The sequence below is a fragment of the Bos javanicus genome, chromosome 10, assembly GCF_032452875.1.
Source record: "Bos javanicus breed banteng chromosome 10, ARS-OSU_banteng_1.0, whole genome shotgun sequence".
NCBI lineage: Eukaryota > Metazoa > Chordata > Mammalia > Artiodactyla > Bovidae > Bos > Bos javanicus.
This window is the reverse complement of record NC_083877.1, coordinates 79,195,240-79,216,067: the sequence shown is the minus strand read 5'-3', so window position 1 is coordinate 79,216,067 and position 20,828 is coordinate 79,195,240. Positions and strand designations below refer to the sequence as shown.

General features: G+C 42.7%; 2 protein-coding genes across 10 annotated transcripts in view; one reads left to right on the top strand and one right to left on the bottom strand.

The window, feature by feature from the left end:
- RAD51B (RAD51 paralog B) overlaps positions 1–6,003 on the bottom strand; it is a 734,863-nt gene extending 728,860 nt beyond the window's left edge. For 5 of the 8 annotated variants that reach the window (XM_061429213.1, XM_061429219.1, XM_061429218.1 and 2 more), the window contains exons 1-2: positions 3,730–3,826; positions 262–372 (exon numbers count right to left, since the gene is read on the bottom strand). In XM_061429213.1, the coding sequence (XP_061285197.1) occupies positions 262–372; positions 3,730–3,744 (126 nt within the window). In that variant the 5' untranslated portion in view covers positions 3,745–3,826. The other 3 variants (XM_061429216.1, XM_061429215.1, XM_061429217.1) reach the window with 3 other exon arrangements.
- ZFYVE26 (zinc finger FYVE-type containing 26) overlaps positions 5,952–20,828 on the top strand; it is a 67,687-nt gene continuing 52,810 nt past the window's right edge. Inside the window, exons 1-10 of one of the 2 annotated variants that reach the window (XM_061429211.1) lie at positions 6,011–6,095; positions 6,569–6,846; positions 8,810–8,888; positions 12,531–12,620; positions 14,048–14,549; positions 15,087–15,208; positions 15,774–15,938; positions 16,078–16,166; positions 17,104–17,267; positions 20,156–20,359. In XM_061429211.1, coding sequence (XP_061285195.1) covers positions 6,653–6,846; positions 8,810–8,888; positions 12,531–12,620; positions 14,048–14,549; positions 15,087–15,208; positions 15,774–15,938; positions 16,078–16,166; positions 17,104–17,267; positions 20,156–20,359 — 1,609 coding nt within the window. In that variant the 5' untranslated portion in view covers positions 6,011–6,095; positions 6,569–6,652. Of the gene's footprint in view, positions 6,096–6,568; positions 6,847–8,809; positions 8,889–12,530; positions 12,621–14,047; positions 14,550–15,086; positions 15,209–15,773; positions 15,939–16,077; positions 16,167–17,103; positions 17,268–20,155; positions 20,360–20,828 lie in introns of both variants that reach the window. The other variant, XM_061429212.1, reaches the window with a different exon arrangement.

Sequence of the window (20,828 nt, the reverse complement as noted above, 5' to 3'; positions counted from 1 at the left end):
ACCTAAATGTTCATTCAGATGCAATTAAGAATTATTGGGAGGGACGGTCAAGAAGGAGGGGACATATGTATACCTATGGCTGATTCATGTTGATGTATGGCAGAAACCAAAACAATATTTTAAAGCAATTATCCTCCAATTAAAATAAACACGTTTTCTAAAACTTGAAGCAAAATTTTTTTAAGAAAAGAGTTATTTAGGTACACTTAAGATTAATTTGCACTTAAGGTTTCTCACTGAGAAAAATTAAACAAATTGTACCTGACAGGTAACGATCTGATGTCTGTTCAGACGGTCACACAGCTCTTGCGATAAACCCGCTCGTCTTAGTTTCTTGCTACCCATGCCTCCAGGTGCCGCAAGAAAAAGAACCTTGAAAAAACATTGGGAAATAGCATAAGCAGTAGCAGATGGGCTATCCACAACACTCTACAAAATAAAACATTTTTCAAGCCTCTCCATATATAAAATGAAATGTATGGTATTTAAAATATTACTGATAAAATAAAAGAAGGCTATAAATCTTTCTAAATACTTTAAATGGGGGAGACTACTGTTTGTCAAACATGGAAAGAAACAATGTAAGAATCTGCATTTCACAAAAATTCTTTAAAAACTTATTACACAAATATAATAATACCAGCATCTGCCTCCAATGCCGGAGACCTGAGTTCGATCCCTGGGTCAGGAAGATCCCCTGGAGAAGGAAATGGTAACCCACTCCAGTATTCTTGCCTGGAGAATCCCATGGACAGAAAAGCCTGATAGGCTACAGCCCACGGGGTCACAAAGAGTCGGACATGACTGAGCAACTTCACTTTCTTTTCTTTCTTTCTTAAGATTTTCAGTTCATTCATAAACTTTATTTGGATGTGTAATTAATACAAATATTTCCAAAGAGCACTCCCAAAATGTCTGCTTTCATTGTACTGAAACAATAATAAAGTTATTGACCACCTTCTATATATCAGGCACTGTTTCAAAGCTTTACATCAATTGCCACATTTAAGCTTCTCAACAGCCCTATAAGAAGGTTGATGATGGATCCCATTTTTACATATGAGAAAACCAAAGTCTGGAAAGGTTAGCCATTCCACTGTTACCAAAAAAAGTAAATGGTAGATCCAGAATTTGAACCCAGGAAGTCTGACTCTGAGGCCTATCCCTTAGTCAGTACACTCTTCTACAAGTCCATAATCATACTGAACCTCTCTTTTAGGAGTCAGAACAAACATTCTGAATCAACTGAGATTTTGTTATTTCAGGTGTTATTTACAAACTGAAATTGTTTTTTATTATAGTAGCTGCTCATATTCCCACATGCAATTAAATTTCACTCTTGCTGTTGAACCCTGTAAGGACTAAATGAGGCTCATGAAATATGTGCCTTCAGAGAGTTAGAACAGAATCACTGTGATTCTCTTAATTACACAAACAAAGGAGAAGCTGTATTATACTCAGATGGCAGAATATCCTCTGGATAAAATAGAAACAGGGACTCTTCATTGTTCCAGGAGATAAAACAATAAAATGATCAGAAAAAGAGTCACATTTGGGAACTAAACTATTCACTGAGAATGTAGATATTTATTTCCAATACCATGGCCCAAATTTCTAATCAGATTAACACTCTTTCTCTCTCCCTCATCTTTCTCTGTCTCACACACACATCCCTCCCACAATCACAAAATAAATCCTTCTCATTTTACTCAAAGGGAATTTGTCAGTGTTGGGTTTTGTGTCTCCAATAGAAAGTTTACCAAGTGACATCTGCTGAATCATTGCCCAGGGTCTTCACATACCAGGTAGCTCTGGGCAACGACATCATTTTGACTAATAAATTCAACCCAAAAAGGAGAACAGGGCTTCTCTGGTGGCTCAGTGATAAAAGAATCCACCTGCCAATGCAAGAGACGCAGGTTTGATCCCTGGATAGGGAAGATCCCCTGAAGAAGGAAATGGCAACCCACTCCAGTATTCTTGCCTGGGAAATCCCATGGACAGAAGAGCCTGGTGGGCTACAGTCCACGGGGTCGCAAAGAGTCAAACACGACTGAGCGCACACACACACATCACTTGCCTAGACTACTCATATTGCCTCTGGTCACTCCCTGCCCTGCACACCCACCCACCAACCCACAAAAAAATAAATCGTTTGTTCCTTCCACAGATGCTTCTTAAGCACACATTCTGCTGAGTGCTGTGGCACAAGAATCACTTAAGCATATTTCTCCCCTTTGGAAACTCACAGTAAAAGATGAAAAGTAATACATACACAAATAATTAGTCATGTAGCAAGTACTGTCATAGGAATTTAAATGTGCTATGTCAACTCACTCCAGTATTCTTGCCTGGAAAATCCCCTTAGGCAGCTACAGTCCACGGGGTGACAAAGAGTCGGACACAACAGCAACAAGAACACACACTCAGATGGAAGCAGAGAGGAATAAGCACCAAACTGACCCACAAGTCACAATCCTGTCAGAGGTAGCCTCCTAAAAATGTGCTCCAATCCTGTCGCTCTCATCCTTTCAAACTGCCCATGGGACCGTGAGACCACAGGATAAACTCATTTCTTATGATGGCCTAAAGCCTCTTGGTAAACTGGTCCCTCACTTTCCTCTTATTCATATATCAGATTGCAAGGCCCAGATTCTGACCTTTCTGGTAAAGTCACTTGCCTCCCAGTACCTTACTTTCCTCATCTGAAAAACAGACATCGTGTAAATATCTACTTTGCAGGAATGTAGTGAAGGTTAGAGGATGTGGATGGTGCCTGGCTCGGAGTGCTAACAATTACTATTAATTCATTCAGCAAAACCAGCATTTGCAACCTCAGGTGACCTGCCTTCCAGCCATAACATTAATAGGTTACATAAGCGCCATCCTGCCTCCCTGATTTTCCTCCACAAAGACTTCCTGCTTACTCTCTTTCTCTCCAATGTTCTCATCCCATGGTGTACTCATTTGTTCGATAATCTTATTAACACATTGTTATGGCTTGAACGTTTGTTTCTTCCACGTTAAATCCATGCTCTGCGTATATGTGCGAGTGCATGTACACAAGGGTGTGAGGGAAGAAGTTCGATCCTGGAAAGTGAATGCTCTACTTATCAAAAGAAAAATCCTCACAATAGAAAACTATGAATTAACAATCATAGCTAATATTTCTTGAGCCCTTATTACATGCCACTTTTCCAAGAACTCCGATTTTTACCCCATTTTATAGTTTGATATTGAGGCACTGGGAGTCGAAAAACTTAAGCAAAGCCTACCTAACATCTAGCACAAGGTGGAGTCTGCATTCGAATCCAGGTATCTGACTCCATATTCCACACTATTAAGTACCTCTAATTCAACAACACCTGAAGACAAGAAGACACTCAACTTCCCTTAATGACAGGCTCTCCTTCCTAGACCTCAAACTGCCCACACGTGGGAAGATGGATGGACATCAAGAGGCGAAAACATCACCCTAGAATCCCTTAACAATAGCTCTTCCCAAAAAGGTGCAGCTTCCACGCAACCCCCACAAAGGAAGACCAGACCCCCTAAGATCTGAGGCTGGGATCAAGTTAAGATCCCAATGTACCTAAGGGGGCGTGCGCCAGCACCCAAGAGTGGCTCTCCACTCCCCCGATATCAACAACACGTCCCCAGAGAGGGAGCAGGAAATAATAAGCGCACCCCATTCCCTCAACCCGCCCGCAACAGGAAACTTTCCAGTACCGGGTTCTGCAGCATCCAACTTTCAAAGTTTCCCCTATCCCTTACACACTTCCCCGCGGAAAGTGAGGAAAAGTAACAACCGAAGCCCTGATTGGGTTCGTCACCCTGGGGAACTATCCAATAAAAGGTAGGCACAGGCCCAGGGCGGCTCCGCTGCTTGCTGGGAATTGTAGTTCACACTCTCCAATACCTGTGAGTCGCAGTCAATTTCCCATTATACTGATTATTAAAATCCGGTGGAGGAATATCAGCAAGGAGAATACGATGCCAGGAAGTGACTTTCTTTTAATTTTCTATTCTTTATTTTGTCACTTCATTTAAAAACTGCTTGCTGCTGCTAAGTCACTTCAGTCGTGTCCGACTCTGTGTGACCCCACAGACGGCAGCCCACCAGGCTTCCCCGTCCCTGGGATTCTCCAGGCAAGAACACTGGAGTGGGTTGCCATTTCCTTCTCCAATACATGAAAGTGAAAAGTGAAAGTGAAGTCGCTCAGTTGTGTCCGACTCTTCTCGACCCCATGGTCTGCAGCCTACCAGGCTCCTCCGTTCATGGGATTTTCCAGGCAAGAGTACTGGAGAAAAACTGCTTAATGGACCAGAAAGACAAGTTAATTTTCTGAGAATAGATGAGAATCCACCAATCATCCAAGTTTTGGAAGAGAACTTTTGGTTTGCTTTGGTTTTTTCTCAGCCTTTGGTGGTGAAATAGTTTGGAAAATATTGAATGAAACTGCTCAAGCCAAAAACATGTAACGGGGAAAAGTCCTAGTCTATAGTTGAAGAACATGACGGAAACCAGAAAGTTCAGTATAAAAGCAGCTGTGATGAGGAAACCTAGTAAATTGTTTTAAGACTCAATTTCAGATTATTATATTTGAGAATGGCTTTTTGCTAATTCTTTGCTCTCATCTCCCCTGTGCATACCTCTGTCTTATCATTTAGCCCACTGCATCCTTACTATTGACCTGCACCCCTCAGTAGACTGTGATCTCTTTGAGGATAAGACCGTACCTTCTTCAGCTTCTAAAGTAGAGTCTAGTGCACAGTTCACGGTTGTCGGTTCAGTTCAGTTGCTCAGTCGTGTCTGACTCTTTGCAACCCCATGAACTGCAGCATGCCAGGCCTCCCTGTTCATCACCAACTCCAGGAGTCCACCCAAACCCATGTCCATTGAGTCGGTGATGCCATCCAGCCATCTCATCCTCAGTCGTCCCCCTCTCCTCCTGCCCTCAATCTTTCCCAGCATCAGGGTCTTATCAAATGAGTCAGCTCTTCGCATCAGGTGGCCAAAGTATTGGAGTTTCAGCTTTAGCATCAGCCCTTCCAGTGAACACCCAGGACTGATCTCCTTTAGGATGCACTGGATGGATCTCCTTGCAGTCCAAGGGACTCTCAAGAGTCTTCTCCAACACCACAGTTCAAAAGCATCAATTCTTTGGCGCTCAGCTTTCTTTATAGTGCAACTCTCACATCCATACATGACTACTGGAAAAACCATAGCCTTGACTAGACGGACCTTTGTTGACAAAGTAATGTCTCTGCTTTTTAACATGCTGTTTAGGTTGGTCATAAGTCGGGAAATGAGCAAATACATAACGGGAGTTAAGCAGAAGGAACCGGAAATTCAGAACGTAGGGTTCTGGAATTATAAGGGAGTCCAAGTGGTCGGAATAATAACGGAGGACTTAAGTCGCCTTGGACTTCCCTGGTGGCTCAGACGGAAAAGCATCTGTCTATGATGCGGGAGACCCGGGTTCGATCCCTGGGTTGGGAAGATCCCTTGGCGAAGGAAATGGCAATCCACTCCAGTACTCTTGCCTGGAAAATCCCATGGACGGAGGAGCCTGGTAGGCTACAGTCCATGGGGTCGCAAAGAGTCGGACACGACTGAGCGACTTCACGTTAAGTCTCCTTGATCTGGGTATCCCCAGGGCGTGGCAAAGCACTGTCACTGGCTGGCGATAGGCAAACGCTAACTTCAAACTACGAGGAGAAAAGAAAACAAAAGAAAAAAGATCAAGGCACACAGCTATTCCTGCCACTCACTCCATCTAAGGCAAAACGGAAGGTATCAAGCGGAGGAACTGTCAGAACTATGAGGGATGATCCTAAGGCACGTATCTGGTATCGCTTTCCCAGCTGGCTAGCTTCCTCGGGGCCTGAGGTAGAGTCACGTGACCCAAACAAATATGGCGCTTTATTTGCATCTTTCCTCCATTGACCAATTACAGTAGCCGATGTCAATCGACATTCCCGCCTCCCCCCTCCCCCCTCCCCCGCCCCAGCCTGCCGAACAAGATTTGTCACCTGACTCGGCTCAAACATGGCTTCGCTGGAAGATGTACAGATTTGGGCACCGGGAGCGGGTGAGTGTAAGGCGCCCCAAGAAGGCAGGAGCGCTCTCCACGATCCCGGTAGGAAGCATCCCTGCGCCCCAATCCCCACCGCCCTCCAGTTCTGACCCGGATTCCTCTCCTGATCATCAGTACTCTGCCTTAAAAGAGGGCTCAAACTAGGGAGGTTCCTGCTGAATTTCTCATCTTTAGGGAGGCGACCACCTGGAGATTTGGGGCCGGATTGGGCGTAAGTTCAGGAGGAAATAAGGAAGTGGAGTTTTGGGTCTGCGTCGCGGGCTAATATGACGATTAATATTAATCAAATATTGGATGCGCCTAGAAAGATGGGATCCACCCCTTGTGGAAAGGTGGAACTTCTCAAAAAGAGAGACGGTAACATGTCAAATTAGAAAAGTAAGTCCTACCTTTCCTCGTGCGAGTAATAGTTACTAGTTTGTCTTATTCCTTCCTTTTCTTCTCTCTCGGATGTGTATTGTTTCTAGGAGATAGTCCACAAATGAGAAAAAAGCCGATGTGTTTTGTGTAATTCATCTGTTTCTATCTCCCTGCACTCTGTGCTGGGGAAAATGCACCATCCATTTGGAAAAGAAGAAGCTGCTTCCCAGAAGCAGCTTTTAGGATTTTTCTGTGAGTGCCTTCGGAGAGGAGAATGGGAACTGGCAAAGGCATGCGTACCTCAGCTACACGAGGCACAAGGGGATATCCCAAAGAAGGTGGAAGATATACTTTGGGCGCTGGTCCTGTGTCCCAATCAGCTGAGGTAAGGGATCTCTCGCTTCCTACCATGCAGTCACAGGACCGGAGAGGAAAGGTTCAATACTTGAGCTCTGGTCCACGTGCCTCACTCAATCACCTGTGAAGAATTAACAAAGGCAGATTGTATTTCACTTGTTCTGAAATTTTACTTCTATAATATTGATACATGCCTGTTTATTACTTAATCAGTTTGGCTTTGAACTAGCATCTGAAACTGCATTTAAGCCTGGAACCAGCATTTCATGTTTATTATCATTAATAATAAAGCATTTTCTTTGCCTCCATAAGAGCAAATCCTGCTCCCTTCTTGCTTGTGAAATTGAAGATACTGTTGTAGCTTTAACAAAGGACCAGAAGTGAGTTCACTTAAAGCTTTTTATTTTGAAATAATTAATTATAGACTCACAAGAAATGCATAAATGATACAAAGAGTACCCTTTCCCCAACTTCCCCCAATTGTGACATCTTATATAACTATAGTCAATATCAAACCAAGAAATTGACACCAGTTCTGTTAACTAGGTGGGGGCTTCCCTCATGGCTTATTGGTAAAGAATTCATCTGCCAATGCAGGAGACTTGGGTTCAGCCCCAGGGTCAGGAAGATCCTTTGGAGAAGGAAATGGCAACCCATTCCAGTTTCTTTCCTGGGAAATCCCATGGACAGAGGAGCTGGCAGCCTATGGGGTCGCAAAGAGTTGGACACGACTAGGTGACTAAACCACCACCACTGTTAGCTAGACTACAGCCCTTATTCAGTCTTCACCATTTTTTAATCTGCATTCTCTCTCTCTTTTTTTTTTTTTTTTTTTTGGCCGTGCTGCACTGCATGCAGGGTCCTAGTGCCCCAACCAAAGATGGAACCCACACCCCATGCATTAGAAGTGCGAGTCCCGACCACTGGACCACCAGGGTAGTCCCAATATGTATTCATTTTTATGTGTGTAGTTCTGTGCATCTTTATCCATTCTTAGATTCATGTAACTACCACTATAATCAGGCATCACCGCAAAAGAATTCCCCCCCATCACTGGGACTACCTGTTTGTGCATTGATTCCTTCCTTGTCCCCTGGCAACCAATGTTCTCTGTGTGAATTTTGAAGTCCTTCTTAGCAGTACTATTAACAGTTAGTGGTAGAGGAGTTAAACTTCAGTCTTTTCCCTCATTTTTCCTTACTCTGGCAATTATTTATAAGAAAGTATTGTATTAACACATATAGAATGGAGATTTACATGATTCTTTTCTTCCTTTTTTTTTCCTTTAAATTTGGATTCTAGTCAATTACTGTCTAAACTACTAACTTCAAAGAAAGGCTTATGAATTCCTGTAATTCTGTTTTTTATGCTAAGTCGCTTCAGTCATGTCCAACTCTTTGCGACCCTATGGACTGTAGCCTGCCAGGTTCCTCTGTCCATGGAATTCTCCAGGCAAGAATACTGGAATGGGTTGCCATTTCCTACTCCAGGGAATCTTCCAATGCAGGGACTGAACCCACCTCTCTAATGTATCCTGCATTAGCAGACAGGTTCTTTACCACTAGGGCTACCTGGGAAGCCCCAATCCTATTTTTAGCATAGAGTTAAATTTTTATGAACTTTCTGGTTTCTTTGATTACTTAATATCAGTTTCTATTTCAAGATTTCAAGTTTTCTGTTTCAGATAGCTTTGCTTTTATGGCTTTTGATGGAATATTATTTTGTTTAAAAATAAGAAAGACTAGATAAGGAGATAGAGATAGAATTGAGACCTTTTCCCTTTTTTTTTTAAGTGAATGCTGCTAGTTCTGTTCTGATTCTCCCTTTACTGATCTGTCACATACATTCAAAAATTTCTCATTAGGGCGATGTCTTATTTGTTCAGGTGTAAAACAGACTGAGCAGTGAAATCTAAATTTTGGGTCACAAAGAAGAAAAAATAAGTAGAAACTCTTTGTTTAGATTTTTTTTTTTCTTTTTACATTTTTCAGATGTGGACAGGATATCAGTCCTCAAAGATTAGCCTGGGTCTGGCTTCTTGTACTGGAAAAATGGTTGGCCCTGGAAAAGGTAAATATGTTTACATTTCAAATTTTCTCCTGAGGCCAGGATTGAAAAGAACTTGGAAGGAGTTGTGAAATTTCCCTTCTGTCTGCTGCTTCCTTTATTTTGAGGTTTGTTGTATTCCTTTTTCAGTATTGGCAGTGAGGTTGGCTTGAATATTTATTGATGTCTCCTTACCTAAATTCATTTATTAATTTACTAACTTGCATTGGCATTGAGTCACCAACCTACCATTTGAGGTGGTACCATTGTGTTAAAAACCACTGTGACTCTTGTGCTGGAAGAGAACTTTGGAGAACTTGGTGAAAGTGACAAGACTGTGAATAAAGTCTAATCCTCGTAATACTCAAATAATGGAGAATGGCTGAATCAAAACTTGGTTGTTGATACAAAAATTGTATTTTAACTAGTCCAGTACAGTGAAATCTTATTGATTTAAACATCATTAATTAATAAGTTAATAACTCACGTGACTGGAACTAAAAGTTACTAAATAAAAAACTGAATAAATTAATAGTGAAAGAAAACATAAGGAAGGGTTTAGGGTTTGTTTTTAAGAAAAATTACTGTTCTTAAAAAAAAAAAAAAGAAAAATTACCGTTCTTAGCTCTTTTAGAAATATGTGTTAATTATCAGAAATAAATATCCATTAAAGAAACTCTGAGGCAATTTTGTATTAAAGTTGACACTTTAAGATTTAAGTGAGGAACCTCTGACTCAAAAAAGAGATGACTGGCTCAAGGTCACACCATAAAGTTAGTTGGCAGAACTGGAGCCGGAACCAAGGTCTTCTGCCTCCAACTCCTCAGTCCTCTCCTTTTCCCACCTCAGTGTTATCTTTAGCCTACATGGACTGGAAAGTAAGAAACTGTAAATTCTGTTTTCTAAATGTCTATAATTCAGCCTGATTTTCTTCTTCCCTTCTCTTGGTCATCAAAATGAATTTTGTCTTTAGTTCCAAATTTACCTGACACTTACCTTTCTTCACATAGATTTCAAAAAGTACCAGAAGTTACTAATCTAAATGCATTCATCATCCAGATTTTTGATAATGGACTAGCAAAGAGAAATGACAAAAAAGGTCAGCAGGAGAGGGAAGAAAGAGAAGCAAAACTGAGAAATAATCAACCCCAGGGTGATTCAGAGTTGGCTGTAGTTTCAGATCTAAAAGAGACATCTTCAACTAAAATATCCAAAAGTATCTTCAAAGAGAAAAGGGGAAAAAAATGTCTTACTGTTACCAAGGACCTTTTCAGTACACACATGGAATTTGTCAAACCAGATGAACTTTCGCCTCACAGAGCATATTTGCTTACTCTATGCTAACTGGTGGTGGTTAAATTTCTGTACAGTTACTCAACCAGATCTGAAGGTGAATTTCACTTCCCTGGCTCCTTTTCACAGACTTCAGAGTTCTTTTACCCAGCATTGAAGATCATCTGGTCCTTAAAGCCCCAGTGCCTCAGTTATTTAAGCAGTTTAGGGAATGTTTTAAACTTTATACAAGGACCTCAGAGAATTTTAAAACTTTATACAAGGACCAAGACTTGAAATGCATTTCTGGAGTAGTTCTACAAAGCCAGTCTTTATCCTAGACCAGCCTTCATCTTCTAGGGACTTGCTGGCAGCTCCTTCTCCTGTCTACCACCTGCTACTGAAAGCTCCTTTTTAATTATTTGTTGAAACAGTGATTCCATTTTCCCTTTCCTTCATCCATTTTTGCCTTCTGCCTTTTTATGTTTTATCAAGTGAACAGCATAATGTTCACAGCCTGCTGCTTCTAAAAGAGGAAAAATGGAAACAACTCCCATGTCCACAGTCCAGAACTGATTAATCTATTTGTAACATACCATGGCACTATTAAAATTACGTGGTGAATGAATTTTCAGTCTTGTGGAAGGATATTTGTATTCTGCTATGTGAAGAAAAAGAAAAAGCTGTTTAGAAAACAGTGTTTGTTATGCATGCCTATATGCATATATAGAAAATAGTCTGAATACTCTTAGAATACAGTTGTCATTATAGTTCTCCTTCAGTTGAAAGAGTTGGGGTATGTGTGTGTTGTGAATGTGTGTTTTCATTTGCCTGTTTGTATTCTCTGATTTCTCTACATTGAATGTGGCCTTGATTTTCTAATAAGAAAATCTGTGCCTAGAAACATTGGGCAAATTCTTGCCTGTTTTACAAATGTTAAATGTTTATGACCCTGCAGAGACATAAAGTAACCTCACCAGTAGAAAAATACAAGCTAGTCAGTCTTTAGGACTTTAAATGAAAGTCCTAAAATCTTAACCAGTTCTTTTATTAAGAGCCTGCTCTCTGGCATTATCTATTCCTTCCTCCTAGTCCTCAATGGAATCACTAACTTTCAGCTTGCCAGATGAATTTTCTTTATCACCTTCCAATCACTAGCATTATGCATGCATTCAGGTGGCATAGAGCATTAGGGGAGGGCATGGTAAGAAGGATTTTGGACCAAGAACATACTAGATCTTATTAGCCTCTGATGTAATGAATGACACACGAATAAAGTAAGCATGCTCTTATGTTCTAAACTTCGCTTAATAGACACACAATCCTGCAGGTGCTTCTTGCCTTGACTTAGGAGACTTTTCAATAAAACCCATCTTCTGGAAGATTTAACCAGCTGCAAGATTTAGAGGTGTCTCTAGTTTTAAAGAGTGCTTGTCAGGATTAGTCCCAGACTTTCATCTTATTTGAATTTGTGCCTAGAGAAAGGGGAACTATCATTTTAGTTTTAAGGACCAGCTGAAGGGAAGTTACTGTGAAATAAGTAGGTACAGAATAAATCAGAAGCTTTCTCTTCCCTTATGCATTAATCTCTGATGACATGTCTCCTTAACAAACATCTTCCTTTTCATGCTTGAAATGATTGGAAAATACTTCCTAATCATTTCATCTTTACTGAAGATTGTGTCTTAAAACATCCCACGGCCATAGGTTTGTTGATTTAGCAATTAAATGAGATTTTTAAAAGCATATGAAAACTTGGCATGTAGTAACTGGCACAGAATAAGTGTTTCATGAACATTAGATTTCTCCCCCTTTAATTTTCTAACTAAAAATGGAAATTAAAAATAAGGGGTTGGTCCAAAAAAGGATCATGTGGGCCATTCCATCCCAACTTACTCATAACTGGGTATTTGGGACACCACAAGGAAGATTCTTGGAGAAGGTCCTCAAGTTAGGGAGGGAAAAAATCACATGAAATGAGCAAGCCTTGGCATTTGAGGCTGATCGGTGTGGGATCTCAGTGTTAGTATTTAAGGGGAGTATATGTTCAGTTTAGCTGTTTTTGTTTATAAAGAAAAGTGTCTGAATGAAAACATACCTAGAAATGTAATGGTCATAATGGTCAAAAGTATTTTATCAAGAAAGAAAGTACTTTATCTTAGAGAAAACAGCAGAAATAAGCTGAACGGGAGAAAAGTAAGTACTTACTTATAATTTTCAGCTAAAATATAGTCTTTTTTTTTTTTTTTTTTGGCTGCTCCATGTGGTGTGTGGGATCTTAGTTCCCTGGCCAGGAATTGGACCGAGGCCCACTGCAGTGAAAGCACTGGATAGTCAGGGAATTCCCTTAAATCATATTCTTAATCTCTATGCTCCTTCGTATGATTCTTCTAGAAGTTACTCCCAACTGGCTTCCGGAGAAAACTTGAGTTTCTTTTATTGTCAGAAGACCTCCCAAGTGACATCTCAGAGGACATCCTCAAGGTGAGAAAGAGCCCCAGCTCTGTCTTCCCAGGTGTGCAGTCACTCAAGAAGCCCAGCTTTCAGGGATCCAGCAGAAACAAGCCCTCAGGATGTTGGCTGTTCACTTTTCTCAGGCCAGACCAGGGGGAGGCCCCTTGAAGGAAATTTACAGATAGGGAAATCCTATCTAATTGTAGACTTCCTAGAAGTGTTTTGGCCAGAAGTACTAAGTATAGCTCTGGAGAAGGAAATGGCAACCTACTCCAGTAGTCTTGCCTGGAAAAATCCCTTAGACAAGGGAAAAAAAAAAAAAAAATCTTTTTTCTGTAACAGGTGCACTGAATATGTTATAGTTAATCCTCACAACCACCTTCTGGGAAGAGATTCAGAATCTTAACTAGATCTGTCCTTTAGTGCATGAGGGATGCTCTGAGGCTTAATGCTTATTTTCTTCATGACCTGGCCACCAGCTAATGAAAGACATATTTACAGTAGGATTTAAGGTAGGGACTTTCACTAGGACTCAAGGTCCTTTGACTGTCTCGGAGGCAGGTAATGAAGAAGTATCCCTGAGCACCACCCACAGGAATGAAGAGTGGGAAATAACCTACCAAACAAATTATAGGCTCCAGAGATCTTGCCTTTTAAAGACTACATACAGTCTAGTGGGGGAAGAAGGAAATACATGCATAGCACAATTATGTACTAAACCATATGGTACTGAGCCCCATAAGGAGGGAGACTTGTGTGGGTTGGAGGTACTGGGGAAGGTTTTATGGAAAGATAAAAAAATGGGTTGTATCTGCAATGTTATGTGGCAGCCTGGATAGGAGGGGAGTTTGGGGAAGATTGGATACATGTATATGTATGGCTGAGTCCCTTTGCTGTCCACTGAAACTATCCCAAAATTGTTAATCTGCTATACTCCAATATAAAATTAAAAGTTAAGAAAAAATAAACAATCAAAAAGAAAAGAACAGGCTGTATCTGAAATCTTGCTTGGGATTTAGATCCAGGGTTAAAAACTAGTCTGTAGTGTTCTTTTAAAAATTGAATTTAAGTGCTTATAAAAACTTGTTACCTGGTCTGTGAGCTTGCAGTCCCTGATTTAGTGTGACAGTGTACGTTTCAGGGGCAATGGGGGTAGGGGGTGTGGATAGACTAGCTTGAGGATGGAGGCCTTGGACAAATCTCTCTTTGCCTCAACCCCCTAGTTAGAGGACACCTTCAAAATGAGGGTAATAGTAGTGTCTTCTTCCTAAGGTGGTTTTAAGTATTAATTTTTCTGTCTAAAGAACCTGGCACATAGTAGCGACTACAGAAACCTTTGCTACTGCTACTATTGTATATATCCATGCACGTGTACACTGAAAGGAGGGAAACATCGAGGCTTGTAAATGATGACATTCTGGGCATACCACCCATCTCTCTCTTCATCCTCTATTTAGGAGCTGTATGCGGTCTTAGCACAAGACAGAGTGGACCCTGTGCTTGATGGAAACCTGAGGCAGGAGAGCTGGCCACCTCGACTTAGCTCAGAAGCTGTGTCTATGCTCTGGGATCTCTTGAGGGAGGCCCCCCAGGTCGCACAGGCCCTGCTGGAGCTCCTGCTTGGGGAGGTTGATGGTGCGGGCCTCCGAGGCTGGCCTCTGCAGAAAGCACTGGTGGACCTCATTCGGAAGGCACTGCGAACTTTGCAGGGCCCTACCGCCGCTCCCCCAGGGACAGTCGATGCCATCTACGGGGCTCTGCGGATGCTGCGCTGCCCTGCAGAGCCGCTCGGGGCTGAGCTGCGTCTCCTGTGTGAGGAGCTGCTGGAGGCCTGCAGGTCCGAGGGGAGTCCCCTGAGGGAGGAGCGGCTGCTGGGCTGCCTGCTGCACAAGACCGGGCAGGACCTGGTGTCCCTGTACAGCCACACCTATGCAGAGAAGGCCACGCCCTCAGGAAAAGGTGTGTCCCTGCACAGCTTCTCCTGTGTTGCCAATTCCACCCTGTCCAACCCCTCTGAATCCCTGTCTTCTATGTTGCTCTGGAAATCTAATGGGAAAAGCTAAGGAAAAATGGGCAAGGGTTCTGTAAAAATGGGCATCTGTGCTTTGTGAAAGCATGGATTTTGTAGTCCAAGATGGAGTGATGGGGGAAAAATGATACACTAGCAGGAAAGAGGTGGCGCTAATGGGAAGAAATCCACCTGCCAATGCAGGAGCCACAAAAGTTGCAGGTTCAATCCCTGCATCAGGAAGATCCCCTGGAGAAGGAAATGACAACCCATTCCAGTATTCTTGCCTGGGAAATCCCATGGACAGAGGAGCCTGGTCAGGGGAGCCATGGGGTTGCAAAGAGTTAGACACAACTGATGAATCGAGCACACACACCGAGAGAAGAAAGAGTCTTTAAGATAGAAGTGTAGAAAATCTGGTGTAACTTTCTGAAAGAATGAACTCTCACATCAGTTGGGCTGTCTGTGTTAATTTTCACTCCCACCAGATCCTCTTGATCCTGAGCGGGCAATGCTAGCCTTGTTCTCCAATCCTGACCCAGCCCACGCCTGGAAAGTGGCCTATTTCTATTGCCTGAGCAACAGCAAGCACTTCCTCGAGCAGATCCTGGTAAGTCAAACTCAGTGATTCTCCATCACACAAGTTCCCAGGGATCCTTTCCAGGTTTTTTTCATTCTTCCTTCCTTGCCCATTCATCTGTCCAATGCAAAGCAGTTTAGTGGTAAGTCATCTAGTTTGTGTCCCTCTCACAATTCCAGAAGGCTCTGAGAACCAGTATCATTCATATTTAGAACTACCAGCATTTCATTTCATATCTGTCCTTGGGCAGGTATGTGTAAGCTTTCTGGAGAGTGTGAGGAAGAGGAGCCAGTGGCAACAACATGTCACCTAATAGGGGAATCTACTTACTCTACCCTTCTTCCATTTGCAGCTGAGCTCCAGTTTAATTCAACAACTGTTTATTAACTTAGTCTATGTGCTACATCCTATGCTAGGATCTGGAGATACAATAGAAGTCAGTCCCTGCCTTCAGGAAGCTTACCATCTAGTATTTTTGTAAACATTTTATAAACAACTGGCCACTTCTGGCATTGTTGGAAACCTCCCTTCTAAACGGAAAATCTTCTCACCCTGATGCGCAGCAAGTCCTCTAGCCGTCTCCTTTGGCTTCCAGGTGACAGCACTCACCCTACTGAAGGAGGAAGACTTCCCAAGTCTTGGCTGCCTGCTCAGTAGAGAATTCAGGCCTCTCAGCAGACTGCTCGTGCTCCTGGGCTGGACACACTGCCAGAGCCTAGCGTCAGCCAAGAGCCTGCTCCAGACACTCCACAGGACCCAGGTAACTCACGCTGCAGCCCAAGCTCCTCCAGAAATGTGTGTGATGAGGCTTTGGGCTGGGGCAGGGTCCTAAAGTAGGTCACAGCCTCTGACCCCAGGGGCCCGAGTCAGCATCTCTTTCTTCTCCTGTATCAATGCAGGACCAAGGCTGTGATAAGCTCCTGAGGGATGCCTGCGATGGGCTGTGGGCTCACCTGGAGGTCCTGGAGTGGTGTGTGCAGCACAGCAGGTACGGTTCTGTACCGCCAGCCCCCTTCCCACCACTGGGCACACTTGACCCCACAATCTACGCATGTGGCCTTTTCAACACATCTTCCCCATAAATGTCTTGAGTTGACAGTATTGACCCACAACAAGTAGTTTTTCCAACTATTAAACCAGGAAAGAAATACAAGTAGTGATGATCTTCACTACAGCCACAAGGTCATAACTAGAGGATAATTTAAGGATGACAATGATAACAAAAACAAAAGCTTGTGTTTCCTGAGCACTTACTGTATACCAGGGATTGCTTTAAGTCATTTACGTAATGAGCTTGACCCTAATCCTGTGAGATAGACACCAAAGTTATCCTCATTTTAAAGATGGGGCCCCTGAAGCCCAGAAGTGTTAAGTAACATGCCTAGAGTCACACAGCTTTTGGGCGTAGTCTACATCCTTAGCTGCATGTTATCTTAAGTCACGTTTTTATTCAACAACTGCCTTTGGAAATGTGTGTGAGGTCCTGTGTTTTCCTGATAACTTAGCCTTAGTCCTCCCTAAATCTGGGTTCCTGTTTTGTTCTTCACCCACATTACCAGCAGAGGTGGAAGTAGCGAGGGGCCCTGACTCAAAGAAAAGCAGAGAAGCCCCTGTTGGATCTCAGCTAGGAAGGTTACAGAAATTAGGAAGCTTAATCTGTGGGGCCTTTTTAGAGTCTGCTGAGCACAAAGGCCCTTCCTAGATCTTTTCTAGACAAGTAAAAAGCTTGTTTGATAGATGTCCTTCCCTGAGGGTAAAACAAATGCTATCCTCTGTCATTGTCCATCTGAAATTTAGTGTTTGGGGAAGTGAAACCTGTGGTGTTACAAGCCAGAGAGAAAGAATAAGAGGAAACGGAGACTGGTCTTTTCCCAAGCAATTATTTAAACTGTCTCCCCTTCCATCCTCCCAACTTTTGCTTTCAGCAACCCCATACCAAAGAGAGATCTCTTGTGTCATTTACATGGTGGAGACAGCCACTCAGTGCTCTACTCTCTCCATCACCTTACAAACCTTCCAGCCCTCAGGGAGGAAGATGTTCTCAAGCTCCTACAGAAGGTGCCAGCCAAGGACCCCCAGCAAGAGCATGGTGAGTTGGCGAAGGAGTGACCTAGGCAGGGTTCCCCCCAAGGAAAGTATTACACATGTTTCTTTTAGCACAAGATTTATTTAGCATGATTGCTGGGATCTGTCAAGATGGGTGGTCCAGCAGGTACCTTCTAAATTAGTGCTGTTTGCTCCAATCAGATTATGAGATGTAGGGACACCCTCCCCTTTCTAGGTGAGGCCAAGGGAATCCTATGAGAGCAGTCCCTTAGGGATCGAGCTCAGGAACCACAAGCATACCCTCATTCCATGGAATTAGGAACTGTCATGTGACATGGCGATTCACAGCATTGTCACTGGCAGTATCTATGCCAGTTCTTGGTGAGTCTCCAAGGTCCATTAGCTGTCTCGTACCACATTTTGTGCCTGCCTTCCCTCCTGTACCTTCTTCATAGTCTATTGAACAGGTTGGATTTTTCTCTTAGAACATTCTTTTTCAAACTTTTTTAGAGTTTTTCTTTCCAAAGAAAGACTTGCCTTAAACAGTAATAAAGCCTTACTTTAGCCTTAGATCTTTGGTGTAAATTCAGAGCCCTCGTAGCAAGCTCTTTCTTTCTGCTCTCAAAAATCATATGATAGTGTGGTCTCAATCTACTACACAGGCCAGGGACCTTACCTTTGGGAGAAACAAACATTTTCATATGGCAGTAGATGTCTTTCAGCCTAGATATTGCTTTGCTTTACTTTTGTAAATTAATTTTTATTGGTGCATAATTACATTACAGTGTTATGTTAGTTTCTGCTGTACAGCAAAGTGAGTCAGCTATATGTATACATATATCCCCTCTTTTTTGGATTTCCTTCCCATTTAGGTGACCACAGAGCACTGAGTAGAGTTCCCCGTGCTCTACAGTAGGTTCTCATTGTTGCTGTTTTGTCACTCGGTCGTGTCTGCCTCTTGTGACCCCATGGACTATAGCCCACCAGGCTCCTCTGTCCATGGGATTTCCCTAGGCAAGAATACTGGAGTGGGTTGCCATTTCGTTCTCTAGAAGGTTCTCACTAGTTACTTATTTTATATATAATATCACTAGTGTATATACATCAATCCCAATCTCCCAATTCATCCCACCCCACCATTTACTTTTTTAAAGGACCTACCACTAACTCTACAGCTAGTGTTACTACATTCCACTTTTTTTTTTTTTTTAGAAATGTAGACAACTTTAGCAGATTTCCTAAAAGAACTGGAACTCTATTTTCCACATATAGGTACAAAAATCTTCCAGAGAAGCATTTGAATTCTGTCACAGGACACACTCAGATCTTGAACTTGGAAGAGGCAAAGAGGAGTGATAATAGGGCTGGACTCGGATGAGGCAGGGCTTCCCTGGTAGCTCAGCTGGTAAAGAATCTGCCTGCAATGCAGGAGACACCAGTTCGATTCCTGGGTCGAGAAGATCCCCTGGAGAAGGGATAGGATACCCACTCCAGTATTCTTGGGCTTCCCTGGTGGCTCAGAGGGTAAAGAATCCGCCTACAATGAGGGAGATATGGGTTCGATCCCTTGGTTGGGAAGATCCCCTGGAGGAGGGCATGGCAACCTACTCCAGTATTCTTGCCTGGAAAATCCCATGGACAGAGAAGCCTGGCAGGCTACAGTCCATGGGGTCACAAAGAATTGGACACAACTGAGCGTGTCACACGGTACAGAGTAAGGCAAGAGTGGCGTCTGGCACAACAATGTTGGAGCCACTCCCTGTCTGGGTGCTTGCAAGTCCTGGCTCTGGGCAGTAATGCCATGAAGAAGTCAAGGCCATAGAACAGTATTGACCTTGTTCTATTTATTACCCTGACCTTGGCAAGGCCGAGCTTCTATTTATTACCCTGACCTTGGCAAGGCCGAGCTTCTATTTATTACCCTGACCTTGGCAAGGCCGAGCTTCTAGGAACTGATCACTAGGAAACCTGTAAGGGTTTGTAGTAGCAAAACACCCCTAACTACTCCAGTGTCCCTTGAGGAATATGCCTAGACAAAGGGTTCATATGGTAGAACTATATGCAGCCAGCAGAGATTTAGTTTATAAAGAAACATAATCCAGTGCTTATGCTCTAAGGGATTCGTAAGAAGTAGAAAAAGTAAATTGTATACAAAATGTTGTTACATTCAACTTAAACACATACACTTGTACACAAAAGTGTGAAAGGGGTTAAACCAGAATGTACCTAACAGTGGTTTGTGTTTAGCTGGTAAGATTGTGGGTGACATTTTTTTTCTTCTTTTTGCTTTATTTCTTTGAACAGGTTATACTTCTTCTATGGAAATAATTTGGGCTAGATTAAGATGTTTAGAGATTCTGTAAAGATTATGGGACCCTGCTTCCTAAATTCAAAACAAATTTTTAATAAAAAATTATAAATTATTAAATAAGTGTAAAGGAATCTCAACAGAGTTTGTATTTTTTTTCCCATGATGTCTGCTTTGGGGCTTTCCTAAAAATATCAATTTTTAAAAAAATTTTGTGTTACCTTTGCTCTCTTGTTTCTCGATCTAAACACATTTTAAGCCTCCTCTTGGATAATGCGGCATTCTAAAAGTAGACTAAACTTCTACAAGTTTTAATTATTTAAAAAAGGAAAAATAAGTATTTTAAGAAATGCAAGGGGAAAACTTATTAAATAGCCAGGAGACCTGGGTTGAACAGACATGTAGAGGGGAGGTTGGTGGGGAAGAGGAAACAGGGGGACTAGACATTGTTGTTGAGTAGGAAACAAGACCTGGAAGAGATACCCATCACACTGCCCAAAAAGAAAGAGGGTGAGAACACTTAGGGGACTAGTAGCTTGATATCTCTGTGCTTCAGCCCCAAGTGCGGCCCTGGCCTAAAAAGAGCAACCCTGAAGTTCTGCCTGTTTCTCTCTGCAATTCAGATTCAGCTGACACCCTCGTCCCCGCACACCTGAGCCAGAGTCAGAGCCTGACTCTCTACCGGAGCTTCTGTGCCATGAAGTACGCCATCTATGCCCTGTGCGTCAGCTCACACCAGCACTCCCAGTGCCGGCAGTGCAAAGACGGCCCCTCTGATGACCTGGCCTCAGTTGCAGAGCCCATGAACGATCCTCCCTCCTCCCCAGGTACAGCGCTGCCCTCACCCCTTCCCCAGCAGAAGCTGCGCACCACCTGCCCCAGGAGGCTCTTTGCGTGGGAACACTTTTCCACCAGGATTGGAAGGTGGCCTTTTATTATGCCCATGATTAATTTCTTCTATGTATCAGCCTCTGTGAATCAAAGGGACATGGAGAAAGCAAGTGATTTATATAACTTCTCAGAGTGTGATCTAGTACCGTATTTTCCAAATGCTTTTTTTTTTTTTAACTCAACCCACAGTATTTTACATCACTTCAGTTTGTACCTAGGTATATAATCTGTGCTTTTATGTGTATGTATATATGTGACGTATAAACTGAAATAGGGCTGCCCTGGTGGCTCAGTGGTAAAGAATCTGCCTGCCACTACAGGAGATGCAGGTTCGATCTCTTGAGTAGGGAAGATCCCCTGGAGAAGGAAATGGCAACCCACTCCAGTATTCTAGCCTAAGAAATC